This window comes from Lepidochelys kempii, chromosome 16 (assembly GCF_965140285.1).
Source record: "Lepidochelys kempii isolate rLepKem1 chromosome 16, rLepKem1.hap1, whole genome shotgun sequence".
Taxonomy (NCBI): domain Eukaryota; kingdom Metazoa; phylum Chordata; order Testudines; family Cheloniidae; genus Lepidochelys; species Lepidochelys kempii.
Window position 1 is genome coordinate 7,935,337 of NC_136395.1, and position 15,855 is coordinate 7,951,191.

Sequence of the window (15,855 nt, forward strand, 5' to 3'; positions counted from 1 at the left end):
GACCAAAGTAAAAACAAGGATTTTGTAATAAATTACATTGAGATTATAATGAATTGTTATGTAGTATATATTTCGTAACTGTGCATATAGTATGCAGATGGATTCCCATAATTTTTGGCTGGATGCTGACAACTTAACCAGTGCCTCATTACAACTCTTGGCATAATAAAGAAGGCTGATAATCAGAACTACCGAACTGCTTCTTTTTTGCTGATGGCTCCATGTGGACAGTAAGGAGGGTGATAGGGTTTGTTGCCTGGTAGGAAATGCTACAGCCATCCCTAGTGCTGGCCCTGGGGATCCCTGCTGAGGAAGAGCCATTCATTCAAGGATGGGCATCCCCACGACTTTGTGAATGTCTGAGGAAATGTAGATCTTCAGCAGGTGGCAACTTGGTGCTGCAGCATCTGTCAGTGTACCTGAGGCACATCTCGGGAGGCTAGGAAATGCAGCTCCAGTCACCCCCCTCCCCCCCCCCCCTTCATAGGGATACACATACTTAATCACACGTGTCTCTCTCGCTCTCTCGTGCAGGTCTTGGAAGTCATCTTTGCTGCAGGTCTGGCTATTGACTTGCAATGATTTCATAGGGTACATGGTTAGTGGCTCAGAATATAGCATGTCTGCTGGACACATGAGATCTGTTGTGTTAGCAGGAGTGGCTTGTGGGATCTGTCTCATGGTGTTCCTGTGGCTTATTTCAAATCTGGCTGCATCTGCTAACTCACTCCCCCAATGCAGCTTCCTCTAGCTGCAGTGTTGGCTATTAGGGACCAATGATCTCTAGTCAGAGCTGGGTTTGGGCCATGGCAGAGGGCAATACTCTTCTCAGGAGGTTAGTGTGGAGTTGTGTGCCCTGGAAGCCTGCTGTGAATGTCATAGATTCCAAGGCCAGAGGCATCATTGGAATCAGCTAATCTGACCTCCTGTGTAATACAGGCCAGAGAACTTCCCCAAAATAATTCCTACAGCAGATCTTTTGCTCCAGTCTTGATTTAAAAATTGTCAGGTGATGGAGAATGCACCATGACCCTTAGTAAATTGTTCCAATGGCTAATTACTGTCACTGTTAAAAAATGTACACCTTATTTCCAGTCCGCTGAAGGTGCATGGGATGATGGCTGGCACCGTTGGGTTGTGCGGCTCTCTCTATTTTCCTTCTCGTTGTGCAGTGGATCGAGAAGGTGATTGGCTGGCTTAGCAGAGTGTTCCTGCAGGACAGCCCCATGGCCCACTCCACCCCAGAGGCCAGCAGCACCCTGAAGCGCTGGAGGTGCCATGTCCAGAGGTTCTTCTACCGCATCTATGCCAGCATGCGCATTGAGGAGCTCTTCAGCATCATCCGTGGTGAGCATGACCCCTGCCTGCTGCCCAGGCCGTGTTGACTTGCTCTTTCCTTGCCTGCCAGCCCAGACCTGCCTCGTGGCCATGCAGCCCTGCTTTCCCCTCCTCATGTGCCCTAGGACGTCTTGTGCTCTCCCATCGCCTCCTTATGGGGCCTGGCACCTTTTCTGACTGCTCTTTTTGTTTGCAGATTTTCCAGAGTCAAAGCCAGCTGTGGAGGATCTCAAGTTCTGCCTGGAAAGGACCAATCAGAGGCAGCAGCTGCTCAGCTCCCTGAAAAGCGCTCTGGAAATGCGACTTCTTCATCCTGGTGAGTGTTTCATCCCTCATGTGTCCCCAGGGCCTGGGCATGGGCCCTGAAGGGGCTGTGCGTGTGCAAGTGGGGATATCCTGAAGAGCAGCTCTGCCACTGCATCCAGGGGCATGGCACGGTGAGTGTGTGGTAACCATGTCCCTGCCCCCTCCACGCTAGGGCATTCTTGGGTAACAGTGTGTTGTAGGAATGCCCTGTCCCACACCTCAAGGTTCCCTTTCCTGTGCAGTGCAGCAAGGAATCAAGATAGAAGGTTGTCTTTGCTTGAAGGCTTCTCCAGAGTGCTGCATGGGCTGAGCGCTTAGTCTGTGCTGAGCTGGTTTCCAATAGCCCCAATGCAGCTTCCCTGGTTGGAGTCTGCTGTCCAGACACATGGAGCTTTGTCCCTCCATCTGACCAGGGCACTGCAGCAAGCACCTCCCCTCCAGCTCTCTGGATCTAACTAAGGCTCCCTTAGGGCCCTTCCTGGGTCTGAGCTTTGCTCTCTGCTCTGAGACTCTGCCTGTCCTCCTCCCTTGCTTTAGGAGTCAACACATCGGACATCATTACTCTCTACATCTCGGCCATCAAGGCCTTGCGAGAACTGGACCCCTCCATGGTTATCCTGGAGGTAGCCTGTGAGCCCATCAGGAAGTACCTGAGGTAAGTGTGAATGGGACAATTTAATGAATCTGCTGATCTGCCAGTAGATTTTAAAGCTGAAACCTAACACATCAAACTGGCAGATCTAGTTTAAGTGTTGTAGCTGGTAAAGGGATAGAACTTAATTAGGGTAACCCCTTTTTACTGAGTCCAGGGAGCGCTAGCTTATTAATTTTAAGTTCTAGGTTTTTTACCTTGGACAGTATTTCTCAAATCAGGACACTTGGTTATTCTTAGCCAATTAACAGTTTATTAAATTCACAAAGAACCACCTCAGTAAACAATCATCCATTAAGCATAGATACAGCAAACACTTTAGGCATGTACAGAACACAAAATACACATGCAGTGTTGTGATTAACACAGATCTGTTTTGGGGCCCAAGCAGCTATACCAAGGAATAATTGACTTACAATCTCAGGCTATTGACTCTTTAGCACTCTAATACGTTTGTCCCACTTCCAATAATTCTACATGCACTTGACTTAAGGCATGACTAAGAATGTGGTCCCTGCTATTGGGATTGTTTGGTATGAAGAGGACTAATTTAAAACATCAAGAGCAATTGCTTAAAGTTGTTGTGTAAGTTTTTCTTAGGCCAGTTTGCTTGGTTTTATAAAGGAGGAATATGCATATAACATTAGTTAGTTAAAATCCAAGTATCTTTACTTGAGGTCTCATTAGAAAGAACGTAGTCCCAACAAGATGGCTCTCTTAGTCATGTTAAACAACACAGAGAAATACAATCTCTAAATAAAATCTCATCACTTTGTAATCCTGGTTAACAGTTGGATCGGGAGAGTCTGTCCATGTGGCTGGTACAGGTGTCGCTAGCATGTCTGGGTTCTGCAGTGTATCTGTGGGGTTCAGTCAGAACTCTGTCCTGTGACCCTGGAGGAAGGCAGAGGCTGTCTGGAACAGAGTCTGTAACAATAATCTACAATGGGTGGTTTCAGCACTTCCTTTCTGTTTGTGGTGGTGGCTCTGCCCTTTTGTGTGCCTTCTTTAATCTCTGGATGAGGGATCAAAATGAAAGTCACAAACCCCGACATTCAGGGATACTCTCTCCCTGTGGTCTCAGCAAAGAAGGGCGTGGTAAGTCTACAGTGCTGCCAAAGATCTAGCCCCAACATAGGGAGAGTTGGGGAAATCGCTCTGGCTGGGTGTCTCAGCCCTTGGCTATACTACACAGTTTTGTCGGCAAAAGGCAGCTTTTGTCGACAAAACAGTGGAAGTGTACGCATTACAAAGGTCCTCCCACTGACAAAACTCCTGCTTTGCCGACAAAATAAAACCACCTCGATGAGAGGTGTAGAGCTTTTTGTAGCAAAGGTAGATCGAAAAAGCGTCAATGTAGACACTGCATTCATTAAATCGTCGTAACTGGCCTCCAGGAGGTATCCCACAGTGCCCACCATGACTGTTCTGCTCACTGTTTTGAATGCCGCTCCCCTGCATCCAGCTACACAGGCATGTGCCCCTCCCCTTTCAAAGCCCTAGGAAGCATTGAAATCCCACAGTGTGGAGAGCTCACATAGCTACTGCGCAGCTGAGCATGCGGGCTCCTGGCAGCAAACGCATTCCTGCCTGGACTACAGGGGGAGGGGGTGGATCTCCTTGGTCTGTGGGGAGAGGAGGCTGTGGGAGAACTTGTGGGAGAATCAAAATATTAATGCGGAATCCTGCTCTCCTGGGCTAGGACCACAGGGGCAGGCAGGCAGGATGGGCTGCTGCTGGGTGTGGGTAAGAGACTTGTGCTGTGCAGAGTGGGGATGGAGGTGGGGGGCTGATGTCAGGGTGTCCCCCTCCCCCTGCCGGTGGTGGTGGAGGAACATGAGGACACCAGCTCCCTGTGCACCAGATTCTGTCTCAGGATTGGTTGTTTCTGGCTGCTGTCTGAACTTAGAGACAGCATGCTGACACACTCTCTCCCCCAGCACACACACTTTCCCAACACTCGCGTGCACGCACACTCTCTCTCTCTCCCCCCTCCCCTCCCCCTCAGCAATGTCAGTTTGGTCAGATTACTGAGTGCTACTTTAAAAAGTGATTTACAGTGTGTTCCTTTTCGGGCACACTCAGCAATCATTATAAGGTACAAACAAACAGTGCCAGGCTCAGCACACTACAGCAACACACATTACTGTGCCTCAGTGTTAAAATACTCCTTCAAGGCCTCTCTCAGCCGAATAGTTGCTCATTGGGCTCCTCTTCTAGCCTTGTGTTTGTAATGCACAGCACAATACTGAAGAGCAGCGCAGGATCCATGCTTTCTGACAGACACGGCTGGGCTGCAGGTTACCAGGGCAATTGAAAAGCAGCTGGCAATCTAGTAGGATGCCCATATGATTGAGAAACCTTCATCATGTGACATTGTCCCTGCCCCATGTGGCATTGCAAACCCTTCCCAAAGCACCCTGCAGCCAGTTACATGGTGGGATAGCTACCCACAGTGCACTGCTCTCTGTGTGGTGCAAGAGGTGCTATTGTGGCTGTGCTCTGCCGACACAAGAAGCATAGTGTGGACATGCAACAGCGGTTTAATTACAGTGGTGGCTGTACATCGGTGTAACTTGCGTCGACAAAACTCTGTAGTGTAGACAAGGCCTGAGTGAGGCACGGCCTGTCCATCTTACCTGGAGTCGGCTGTACTCTTCTCCAGGTTGAGGTGAAGGTCTCCAAGCTAGGAGTTCTGTCTGTGGCTTCAGGGTCACTCCTGCAGTCCCCTGCTTTGGGCAAACCTGCTCCTCCTGCACCTGCTAACTGCAGCCTTCTCCCTGTCATACAAGACTGACAGGGCTGGAGGGGCAGGGCTAGCCCCTACCACCAGGACTTCTCTGGCATCTTCCTCTCCTGTGTGGGGTCTGTATGCCCCATCACACTATCCACGTGAGCATGGCTAGTTCTGGGCTCCTGCACAGTGACCTCAAGTTCTAACCCGCAACAACGTGTAATTGGAGGAGGGCAAGTCTGTTGTTTTTATTGGACACTTGCTAATGGCTCTCGGGTTTCAGGTGTTTCTGTGCTACTTCCATCGATACCCAGTAGATGGTGCTGAAGTATAGTGAATTCCTCTGATCCTTTTCTTGTTGGTGGGTTTTTGTTTGTTTCATTCATTTCAATCATTGTACTGCTGTATTACCCAGACTATTAACTGGAATGACCCACTCTTTAAGCAATGGTGTTTATTATTGCAAAGCTATGCCCTGGTTAGATGCTCATACCTTTCAATATTCTGTTTTACTCCATACAACTCAGAGATTGCAAGGCCAAAAGGAACCATTGTGATCATCTAGTGTGACCATCTTTCTTACACAGGCCAGAGGTCTTCCTCAACATAATTCCTAGAGCAGACCTTTTAGAAGAACATCCAGTCTTGACTGAAAAATTGTCAGTGATAGAGAATCCACCACAACCCTTGGTAGATTGTTCCACAGCTAATTACTCTCACTGGTAAAAAAATGTATATCTTCTTTCTAGCCTGAATTTGTCTCACTCCTAGCCATTGGATCATGTTGGACCTTTCTCGCCTAGATTGAAGAGCCCATTATTAAATATTTGTTCCCCATGTAGGTGTGACGAAGTGGGGCTGTTCTTAATGTTCTCTCTGAATACTGTGTGGGTGCCTCAGTTTCCCCTATGCATTTCTTAAGTATCTAGGTGGTGGGATAAGCTGTGTGATTGTTGCAGAGCCTTAGGGTATGTCTACACTATGGAATAAGGTCGAATTTATAGAAGTCGTTTTTTTAGAAATCGGTTTTATATATTCGAGTATGTGTGTCCCCACAGAAAATGCTCTAAGTGCATTAAGTGCATTAACTCGGCGGAGCGCTTCCACAGTACCGAGGCTAGAGTCGACTTCCGGAGCGTTGCACTGTGGGTAGCTATCCCACAGTTCCCGCAGTCTCCGCTGCCCATTGGAATTCTGGGTTGAGATCCCAATGCCTAATGGGGCTAAAACATTGTCGCGGGTGGTTCTGGGTACATATCGTCAGGCCCCCGTTCCCTCCCTCCCTCCGTGAAAGCAAGGACAGACAATCGTTTCACGCCTTTTTTCCTGAGTTACCTGTGCAGACGCCATACCACGGCAAGCATGGAGCCCGCTCAGGTAACCGTCACCCTATGTCTCCTGGGTGCTGGCAGACGCGGTACGGCATTGCTGCACAGTAGCAGCAACCCATTGCCTTGTGGCAGGAGACGGTACAGTACGACTGGTAGCCGTCATCGTCATGTCCGAGGTGCTCCTGGCCACGTCGGCTGGGAGCGCCTGGGCAGACATGGGCGCAGGGACTAAATTTGGAGTGACTTGACCAGGTCATTCTCTTTAGTCCTGCAGTCAGTCCTATTGAACCGTCTTATGGTGAGCGGGCAGGCGATACGGACTGCTAGCAGTCGTACTGTACCATCTTCTGCCGAGCAGCCATGAGATGTGGATGGCATGCAGTCCTTCTGCACCATCTGCTGCCAGCCAAAGATGTAAAAGATAGATGGAGTGGATCAAAACAAGAAATAGACCAGATTTGTTTTGTACTCATTTGCTTCCCCCCCTCCCCTGTCTAGGGGACTCATTCTTCTAGGTCACACTGCAGTCACTCACAGAGAAGGTGCAGCGAGGTAAATCTAGCCATGTATCAATCAGAGGCCAGGCTAACCTTCTTGTTCCAATAAGGACAAAAACTTAGGTGCACCATTTCTTATTGGAACCCTCTGTGAAGTCCTGCCTGAAATACTCCTTGATGTAAAGCCACCCCCTTTGTTGATTTTAGCTCCCTGAAGCCAACCCTGTAAGCCGTGTCGTCAGTCGCCCCTCCCGGCGTCAGAGCAACGGCAAACAATCAGGCATCTGAGAGTGCTGTCCAGAGCAGTCACAATGGAGCACTCTGATGGGGCTAAAACATTGTCGCGGGTGGTTCTGGGTACGTATCGTCAGGCCCCCGTTCCCTCCCTCCCTCCGTGAAAGCAAGGACAGACAATCATTTCGCGCCTGTTTTCCTGAGTTACCTGTGCAGACGCCATACCACGGCAAGCATGGAGCCCGCTCAGGTAACCGTCACCCTATGTCTCCTGGGTGCTGGCAGACGCGGTACGGCATTGCTGCACAGTAGCAGCAACCCATTGCCTTGTGGCAGCAGACGGTACAGTACGACTGGTAGCCATCATCGTCATGTCCGAGGTGCTCCTGGCCACGTCGGCTGGGAGCGCCTGGGCAGACATGGGCGCAGGGACTAAATTTGGAGTGACTTGACCAGGTCATTCTCTTTAGTCCTGCAGTCAGTCCTATTGAACCGTCTTATGGTGAGCGGGCAGGCGATACGGACTGCTAGCAGTCGTACTGTACCATCTTCTGCCAGGCAGGCAAGAGATGAGGATGGCTAGCAGTCGTACTGTACCATCTTCTGCCAGGCAGCCATGAGATGTGGATGGCATGCAGTCCTTCTGCACCATCTGCTGCCAGCCAAAGATGTAAAAGATAGATGGAGTGGGTCAAAACAAGAAATAGACCAGATTTGTTTTGTACTCATTTGCCTCCTCCCCTGTCTAGGGGACTCATTCCTCTAGGTCACACTGCAGTCACTCACAGAGAAGGTGCAGCGAGGTAAATCTAGCCATGTATCAATCAGAGGCCAGGCTAACCTTCTTGTTCCAATAAGGACAAAAACTTAGGTGCACCATTTCTTATTGGAAGCCTCCGTGAAGTCCTGCCTGAAATACTCCTTGATGTAAAGACACCCCCTTTGTTGATTTTAGCTCCCTGAAGCCAACCCTGTAAGCCGTGTCGTCAGTCGCCCCTCCCTCCGTCAGAGCAATGGCAGACAATCGTTCCGCGCCTTTTTTCTGTGCGGACGCCATACCAAGGCAAGCATGGAGGCCGCTCAGCTCATTTTGGCAATTAGGAGCACATTAAACACCACACGCATTATCCAGCAGTATATGCAGCACCAGAACCTGGCAAAGCGATACCGGGCGAGGAGGCGACGTCAGCACGGTCACGTGAGTGATCAGGACATGGACACAGATTTCTCTGAAAGCATGGGCCCTGCCAATGCATGCATCATGGTGCTAATGGGGCAGGTTCATGCTGTGGAACGCCGATTCTGGGCTCGGGAAACAAGCACAGACTGGTGGGACCGCATAGTGTTGCAGGTCTGGGACGATTCCCAGTGGCTGCGAAACTTTTGCATGCGTAAGGGCACTTTCATGGAACTTTGTGACTTGCTTTCCCCTGCCCTGAGGCGCATGAATACCAAGATGAGAGCAGCCCTCACAGTTGAGAAGCGAGTGGCGTTAGCCCTGTGGAAGCTTGCAACGCCAGACAGCTACCGGTCAGTTGGGAATCAATTTGGAGTGGGCAAATCTACTGTGGGGGCTGCTGTGATGCAAGTAGCCCACGCAATCAAAGATCTGCTGATATCAAGGGTAGTGACCCTGGGAAATGTGCAGGTCATAGTGGATGGCTTTGCTGCAATGGGATTCCCTAACTTTGGTGGGGCCATAGACGGAACCCATATCCCTATCTTGGCACCAGAGCACCAAGCCGCCGACTACATAAACCGGAAGGGGTACTTTTCGATAGTGCTGCAAGCTCTGGTGGATCACAAGGGACGTTTCACCAACATCAACGTGGGATGGCCGGGAAAGGTGCATGATGCTCGCATCTTCAGGAACTCTGGTCTGTTTCAAAAGCTGCAGGAAGGGACTTTATTCCCAGACCAGAAAATAACTGTTGGGGATGTTGAAATGCCTATATGTATCCTTGGGGACCCAGCCTACCCCTTAATGCCATGGCTCATGAAGCCGTACACAGGCAGCCTGGACAGTAGTCAGGAGCTGTTCAACTACAGGCTGAGCAAGTGCAGAATGGTGGTAGAATGTGCATTTGGACGTTTAAAGGCGCGCTGGCGCAGTTTACTGACTCGCTTAGACCTCAGCGAAACCAATATTCCCACTGTTATTACTGCTTGCTGTGAGCTACATAATATCTATGAGAGTAAGGGGGAGATGTTTATGGCGGGGTGGGAGGTTGAGGCAAATCGCCTGGCTGCTGGTTACGCGCAGCCAGACACCAGGGCGGTTAGAAGAGCACAGGAGGGCGCGGTACGCATCAGAGAAGCTTTGAAAACCAGTTTCATGACTGGCCAGGCTACGGTTTGAAAGTTCTGTTTGTTTCTCCTTGATGAAACGCCCCGCCCCTTGGTTCACTCTACTTCCCTGTAAGCTAACCACCCGCCCCTCCTCCCTTCAATCACTGCTTGCAGAGGCAATAAAGTCATTGTTGCTTCACATTCATGCATTCTTTATTCATTCATCACACAAATAGGGGGATGACTACCAAGGTAGCCCAGGAGGGGTGGTGGAGGAGGGAAGGAAAATGCCACACAGCACTTTAAGCACAGCACTTTAAAAGTTTACAACTTTAAAATTTATTGAATGACAGCCTTCTTTTTTTTGGGCAATCCTCTGCGGTGGAGTGGCTGGTTGGCCGGAGGCCCCCCCCACCGCGTTCTTGGGCGTCTGGGTGTGGAGGCTATGGAACTTGGGGAGGAGGGCGGTTGGTTACAGAGGGGCTGCAGTGGCAGTCTGTGCTCCAGCTGCCTTTGCTGCAGCTCAACCATACACTGGAGCATACTGGTTTGGTCCTGCAGCAGCCTCAGCATTGAATCCTGCCTCCTCTCATCACGCTGCCGCCACATTTGAGCTTCAGCCCTCTCTTCAGACCGCCACTTACTCTCTTCAGCCAGCCACCTCTCCTCCCGGTCATTTTGTGCTTTCCTGCACTCTGACATTATTTGCCTCCACGCATTCGTCTGTGCTCTGTCAGTGTGGGAGGACAGCATGAGCTCGGAGAACATTTCATCGCGAGTGTGTTTTTTTTTCTTTCTAAGCTTCACTAGCCTCTGGGAAGGAGAAGATCCTGTGATCATTGAAACACATGCAGCTGGTGGAGGAAAAAAAAAGGGACAGCGGTATTTAAAAAGACACATTTTATAAAACAGTGGCTACAGTCTTTCAGGGTAAACCTTGCTGTTAACATTACATACATAGCACATGTGCTTTCGTTACAAGGTCGCATTTTGCCTCCTCCCACTGCGTGACTACCCCCTCAACCTTCCCCCCTCCCTGTGGCTAACAGCGGGGAACATTTCTGTTTAGCCACAGGCAAACAGCCCAGCAGGCATGGGCTCCTCTGAGTGTCCCCTGAAGAAAAGCACTCTCTTTCAACCAGGTGACCATGAATTAGATCTCACTCTCCTGAGGATAACACAGAGAGATAAAGAACGGATGTTGTTTGAATGCCAGCAAACATACACTGCAATGCTTTGTTCTACAATGATTCCCGAGTACGTGTTACTGGCCTGGAGTGGTAAAGTGTCCTACCATGAAGGACGCAATAAGGCTGCCCTCCCCAGAAACCTTTTGCAAAGGCTTTAGGACTACATCTAGGAGAACCGCAAATGCCAGGGCAAAGTAACCCTTTCACATGCTTGCTTTTAAACCATGTATAGTATTTTAAAAGGTACACTCACCAGAGGTCCCTTCTCCGCCTGCTGGGTCCAGGAGGCAGCCTTGGGTGGGTTCGGGGGGTACTGGCTCCAGGTCTAGGGTGAGAAACAGTTCCTGGCTGTCGGAAAAACCGGTTTCTCCGCTTGCTTGCTGTGAGCTATCTACAACCTCCTCCTCCTCATCATCTTCTTCGTCCCCAAAACCTGCTTCCGTATTGCCTCCATCTCCATTGAAGGAGTCAAACAACACGGCTGGGGTAGTGGTGGCTGAACCCCCTAAAATGGCATGCAGCTCATCATAGAAGCGGCATGTTTGGGGCTCTGACCCAGAGCGGCTGTTCGCCTCTCTGGTTTTCTGGTAGGCTTGCCTCAGCTCCTTCAGTTTCACGTGGCACTGCTTCGGGTCCCTGTTATGGCCTCTGTCCTTCATGCCCTGGGAGATTTTGACAAAGGTTTTGGCATTTCGAAAACTGGAACGGAGTTCTGATAGCACGGATTCCTCTCCCCAAACAGCGATCAGATCCCGTACCTCCCGTTCGGTCCATGCTGGAGCTCTTTTGCGATTCTGGGACTCCATCATGGTCACCTGTGCTGATGAGCTCTGCATGGTCACCTGCAGCTTGCCACGCTGACCAAACAGGAAATGAGATTCAAAAGTTCGCGGTTCTTTTCCTGTCTACCTGACCAGTGCATCTGAGTTGAGAGTGCTGTCCAGAGCGGTCATAATGGAGCACTCTGGGATAGCTCCCGGAGGCCAATACCATCGAATTGTGTCCACAGTACCCCAAATTCGAGCCGGCAACGTCGATTTAAGCGCTAATCCACTTGTCAGGGATGGAGTAAGGAAATCGATTTTAAGAGCCCTTTAAGTCGAAATAAAGGGCTTCATTGTGTGGACGGGTGCAGGTTTACATCGATTTAACGCTGCTAAATTCGACCTAAAGTCCTCGTGTAGACCAGGGCTTAGAGGGCCAGTGTGAAGCTGTCTAGACAGAGAATGGCTACACCCTTTCTCCTGGCAGCTGATGGCCTGGGCCCCTCCCCTGCAAGGTGTGAGCTGAAGGTGTTGGAGAACAAAGAGATCAGGTGGCCTCCTGGCCTGGGAAAGAGACAAAGGTGAGAGGAGGGCCTGGAGAGTTCAGTTTGGAGGTGGCCGGGGAAATGGAGGGAGGACCAGAGGAGGCTCTGGCCTCCCTGCCCCCCAAGATGGACCTGACTGAGGGGTCCTGTTCTCTGTACCTACAAGCTCTGTGTTAGACCATGTTCCTGTTGTCTAATAAACCTTCTGTTTTACTGGCTGGCTGAGAGTCACGTCTGACTGCAGAATTGGGGTGCAGGGCCACTGGCTTCCCCAGAAACCCTGCCTGTACAGATTCGCTGTGGGAAGCGCACGGTGTGAGAAGGGGATGCTGAATGCTCTGAGGTCAAAGGAAGGTCAAAGCTGTGTAAGCTTCTTGCCCTGGAGACAGTCTGCTCACAGAGAGGAGGCTCCCCTAGAGTCCTGACAGGCTTCATATGGAGTAGTTCCAGAGCATCGCCCGGTGACTCCGTGACAACTGGTGGCAGTGGGGGCATGTACTGCACCCCATGAATGGTGCTTCTTGCAGTAAGTGACTGGGGAGCAGTAAATTGAAGGGGGATTAACAAGGACCAGGCGTGCTGTGAAGGCTCAGAGAGGGGCGGTTTCGGGGCGAAGGAGCTACGCTTAACCCCTGGGAGAGTATGACCAGCAAGAAGGACTGTTGCAGTAATGGGATCCCCCTGAGGACTGCAGTGTGCAGTCTCAGGGGCGGAGGAGTCTGCGGCTTGACCCTGGAGAGGTGGTGACCTGGAGAAGGGCTGGCACACTAGAGGTTCTTCCTGGAAACTGTGGGGAGCTGAGAGCACACTGGCCTGCGAGTCCACAACAACTTGGGAACAGCGAAGTGATGGCCTATCACCATCTCCTTAAGAAGGACATTGTAAACCTGTGCCAAAAGAGAGGGTTACGCATTGGAAAGTTCACCAAAGCACAGTTAATTGTGCAGCTGCAGGACGATGACCGCTCTAAGGAGCAGATTCCTGACCCAAATGGGGCTACAAGAGGATCTGGGAGCAGCTGGAGTGGCAGCCAGGCATCCCCAAGAGTCCTGTCCCCAACCAGATGGGGGTCTTCAAGATTGGGCTCCTCATCAGGGGATCGGAGATGGATGGGATTGGAGCTGAGTCTGAGAGAGTGAGAGGACCGTGAGAGACAGCAAGAGCCCGAGGAAGAGCTGCAGGAGCAACAGCAGCAGCATGAACTGGCAATGGTGGATCACTTCACTGAGCTGGGAGCCAATCCTCCCATCAGGTGTCCCACGTTCAGAGTCACTGGGAAAACAGCCCAGAACCTGGAGAGAGAGGTCAAGGACATGCTGGTTTTAGAGGTGATCCAGCTGTTCCACAGCCTATGGGCCTCCCCTGTGGGGCTGGTCCCCAAGAAAGATGGGTCGATCCAATTCTGTGTGGACTATTGGAAGCTTAATGCCATCACCGTGTCTGATGCCTGCCCCGTGCCTAGGCCTGGTGAGATTCTAGACAGGCTCGGGGGGGGGGGGGGGGGAGCTCATTACCTCTCTACTATGGATCTCACCAAGGGCGACTGGCAGGTGCCTTTGGGTCCAGATGCCAGGTTGAAATCTGCCTTGACCTACCCCTTTGCGGCTCTTTGAGTTCCTGGTCCTGCCTTTCGACCTCAAGGGGGCGTCAGCCACCTCCCAGCACCGGGTGGATTGGTTACTGAGGGGGATGGAGAACTTGGCCCTGGCGTGCATTGATGACATCTGTGTCTTTAGCCAGACCTGGGAGGAACACGTGTCCCGGGTGAAGAGGGTGCTGGGCTGCCCCAAGGGGACAAGACTGATGGTAAAAGCTGAAAAGTGTAAGGTGGAGATGATCAGAGATTGGCCTGTTCCCCAGACCAAGAAACAGGTCCAGGCCTTTATTGGGATGGCGGGGTACTACTGGAGGTTTGTAGCCCACTTGAGCTCCCTAGCTGCCCCCATCACTGAGCTATGTAAGAAGGGGGAGCCATACAAGCTGGTCTGGACCGAACAGTGCCAGAGGGCTCTGTGTGTTGAAGGAGGCTCTAATCCATGGGCCGGTAAATCTGGTAAACCCAGACTTTGCCAAGGCCTTTACAGTGTTCACCAACGCCTCAGACTCAGGGCTGGGTGTGGTGCTGATGCAAGCCAATGCTAAGTGGGAGAGACACCCCATCGGGTACCTGAGCAAGAAGTGCTGCCCCGGGAGCAGAATTATGTGGCCATAGAGAAGAAATGCTTGGCCATGGTGCAGGCCCTTAAAAAGCTGCGGCTGTACCTATTTGGGCTTCGCTTTACTGTGTATACTGACCACTCTGCCCTGATGTGGCTGCATCCAATGAAAGGGGCTGATGCCGAGCTGCTGGTGACACACCTGGTCAGAGGGTGGCCAAGGTCAAGATGGGGGCAGTTAACCAAGAGAGCCTGAATCACAGCCCTCCAGACTGGAGCGCTGGAAGAAGACCTGGTCCCAGTTTGAACCCCAGGGGTTTTGGGATGGCAAAAGGGCAAGGGCCGCATAAACCTTCCCAAATGCAGCCTGCGAGTGCCATCGAGCATGCCCAACCTAAGGTGGGCCTGAAACTGGAAGGGTCTGGTGTAACTCTCTCCAAGAAATTGGAGAGATGCATGGGAACGTTGGTGGGTTCGAACTTCCCCAGGTCACCGGCTAAAGTGACCCCATTCAGTTCGGTCTCAAAGGGGAGAGAGATGTGACGAAGTGGGACTGTTCTTAATGTTCTCTCTGAATACTCTGTGGGTGCCTCAGTTTCCCCAATGCATTTCTTAAGTATCTGGGTGGTGGGATAAGCTGTGTGATTGTTGCAGAACCTTAGAGGGCCAGTGTGAGGCTGTCTAGACAGAGAATGGCCGACACCCTGTCTCCTGGCAACTGATGGCCTGGGCCTCTCCCCTGCAAGGTGTGAGCTGAAGGTATTGGAGAACAAAGAGATCAGGTGGCCTCCTGGCCCCGGAAAGAGACAAAGGCGAGAGGAGGGGCTGTAGAGTTTCAGTTTGGAGGTGGCAGGAGAAATGGAGGGAGGGCCAGAGGAGGCTCTGGCTCCCCCCCGCCCCGAAGATGGACCTGACTGAGGGGTCCTGTTCTCTGTACCTACAATCTCTGTGTTAGACCATGTTCCTGTTGTCTAATAAACCTTCTGTTTTACTGCCTGGCTGAGAGTCACGTCTGACTGCAGAATTGGGGTGCAGGGCCACTGGCTTCCCCAGAAACCCTGCCTGTACAGACTCGCTGTGGGAAGCGCACGGTGTGAGAAGGGGATGCTGAATGCTCTGAGGTCAAAGGAAGGTCAAAGCTGTGTAAGCTTCTTGCCCTGGAGACAGTCTGCTCACAGAGAGGAGGCTCCCCTAGAGTCCTGACAAGCTTCATATGGAGTAGTTCCAGAGCATCGCCCGGGGGCTCTGTGACAGTAGGTACTTGAAGACTGTAGTCAGGTCATCCCTTAACCTTCTCTTTCTTGAGCTAAATAGATTGAACTCCTTGAGTCTGTCACTATAAAGCATGTTTTCTTATCCTATAATCGTTCTCATGGCTCTTCTCCGAACCCTCTCCAATTTATCAACATCCTTCTTGAATTGAGCACACCAGAAACGTACACAGGATTCCAGCAGCAGTCACACCAGTGCCAAATACCGAGGTGAAATAAGATTCCCCTGTCTATGCTTCCCAGGTTCATATTAGCTCTTTTGGTCACATAAGGAGCTCATGTTAGGCTGATTTATCCACCACAACCCCCAGATCCTTTTCAGAGTCACTGCTTTCCAGGATAGAGGCCCCCACCCTGTAAGCATGGTTTACGTTCTTTTTTCTGAGGTGTATACATTTGCATTTAGCCACATTTAAAATGCATATTGTTTGCCTGCGCCCAGTTTACCAAGTGCTCTGGTCCTCTTCGTTAGTGACCTGTGCAGTTAATAATTTACTACTCCCCCAGTTTTTGTGTTTGTCATCTGTACATCTCATGCCAGGCTGGTC

General features: G+C 51.1%; 1 protein-coding gene across 1 annotated transcript in view; it reads left to right on the forward strand.

Moving 5' to 3' along the window:
• Positions 1 to 15,855, forward strand: part of ANAPC2 (anaphase promoting complex subunit 2) — a 32,305-nt gene that overhangs the window by 8,772 nt on the left and 7,678 nt on the right. The window contains exons 4-6 of the mRNA XM_073314173.2: positions 1,173 to 1,347; positions 1,535 to 1,654; positions 2,182 to 2,299. Coding sequence (XP_073170274.1) covers positions 1,173 to 1,347; positions 1,535 to 1,654; positions 2,182 to 2,299 — 413 coding nt within the window. The remainder of the gene's footprint in view (positions 1 to 1,172; positions 1,348 to 1,534; positions 1,655 to 2,181; positions 2,300 to 15,855) is intronic.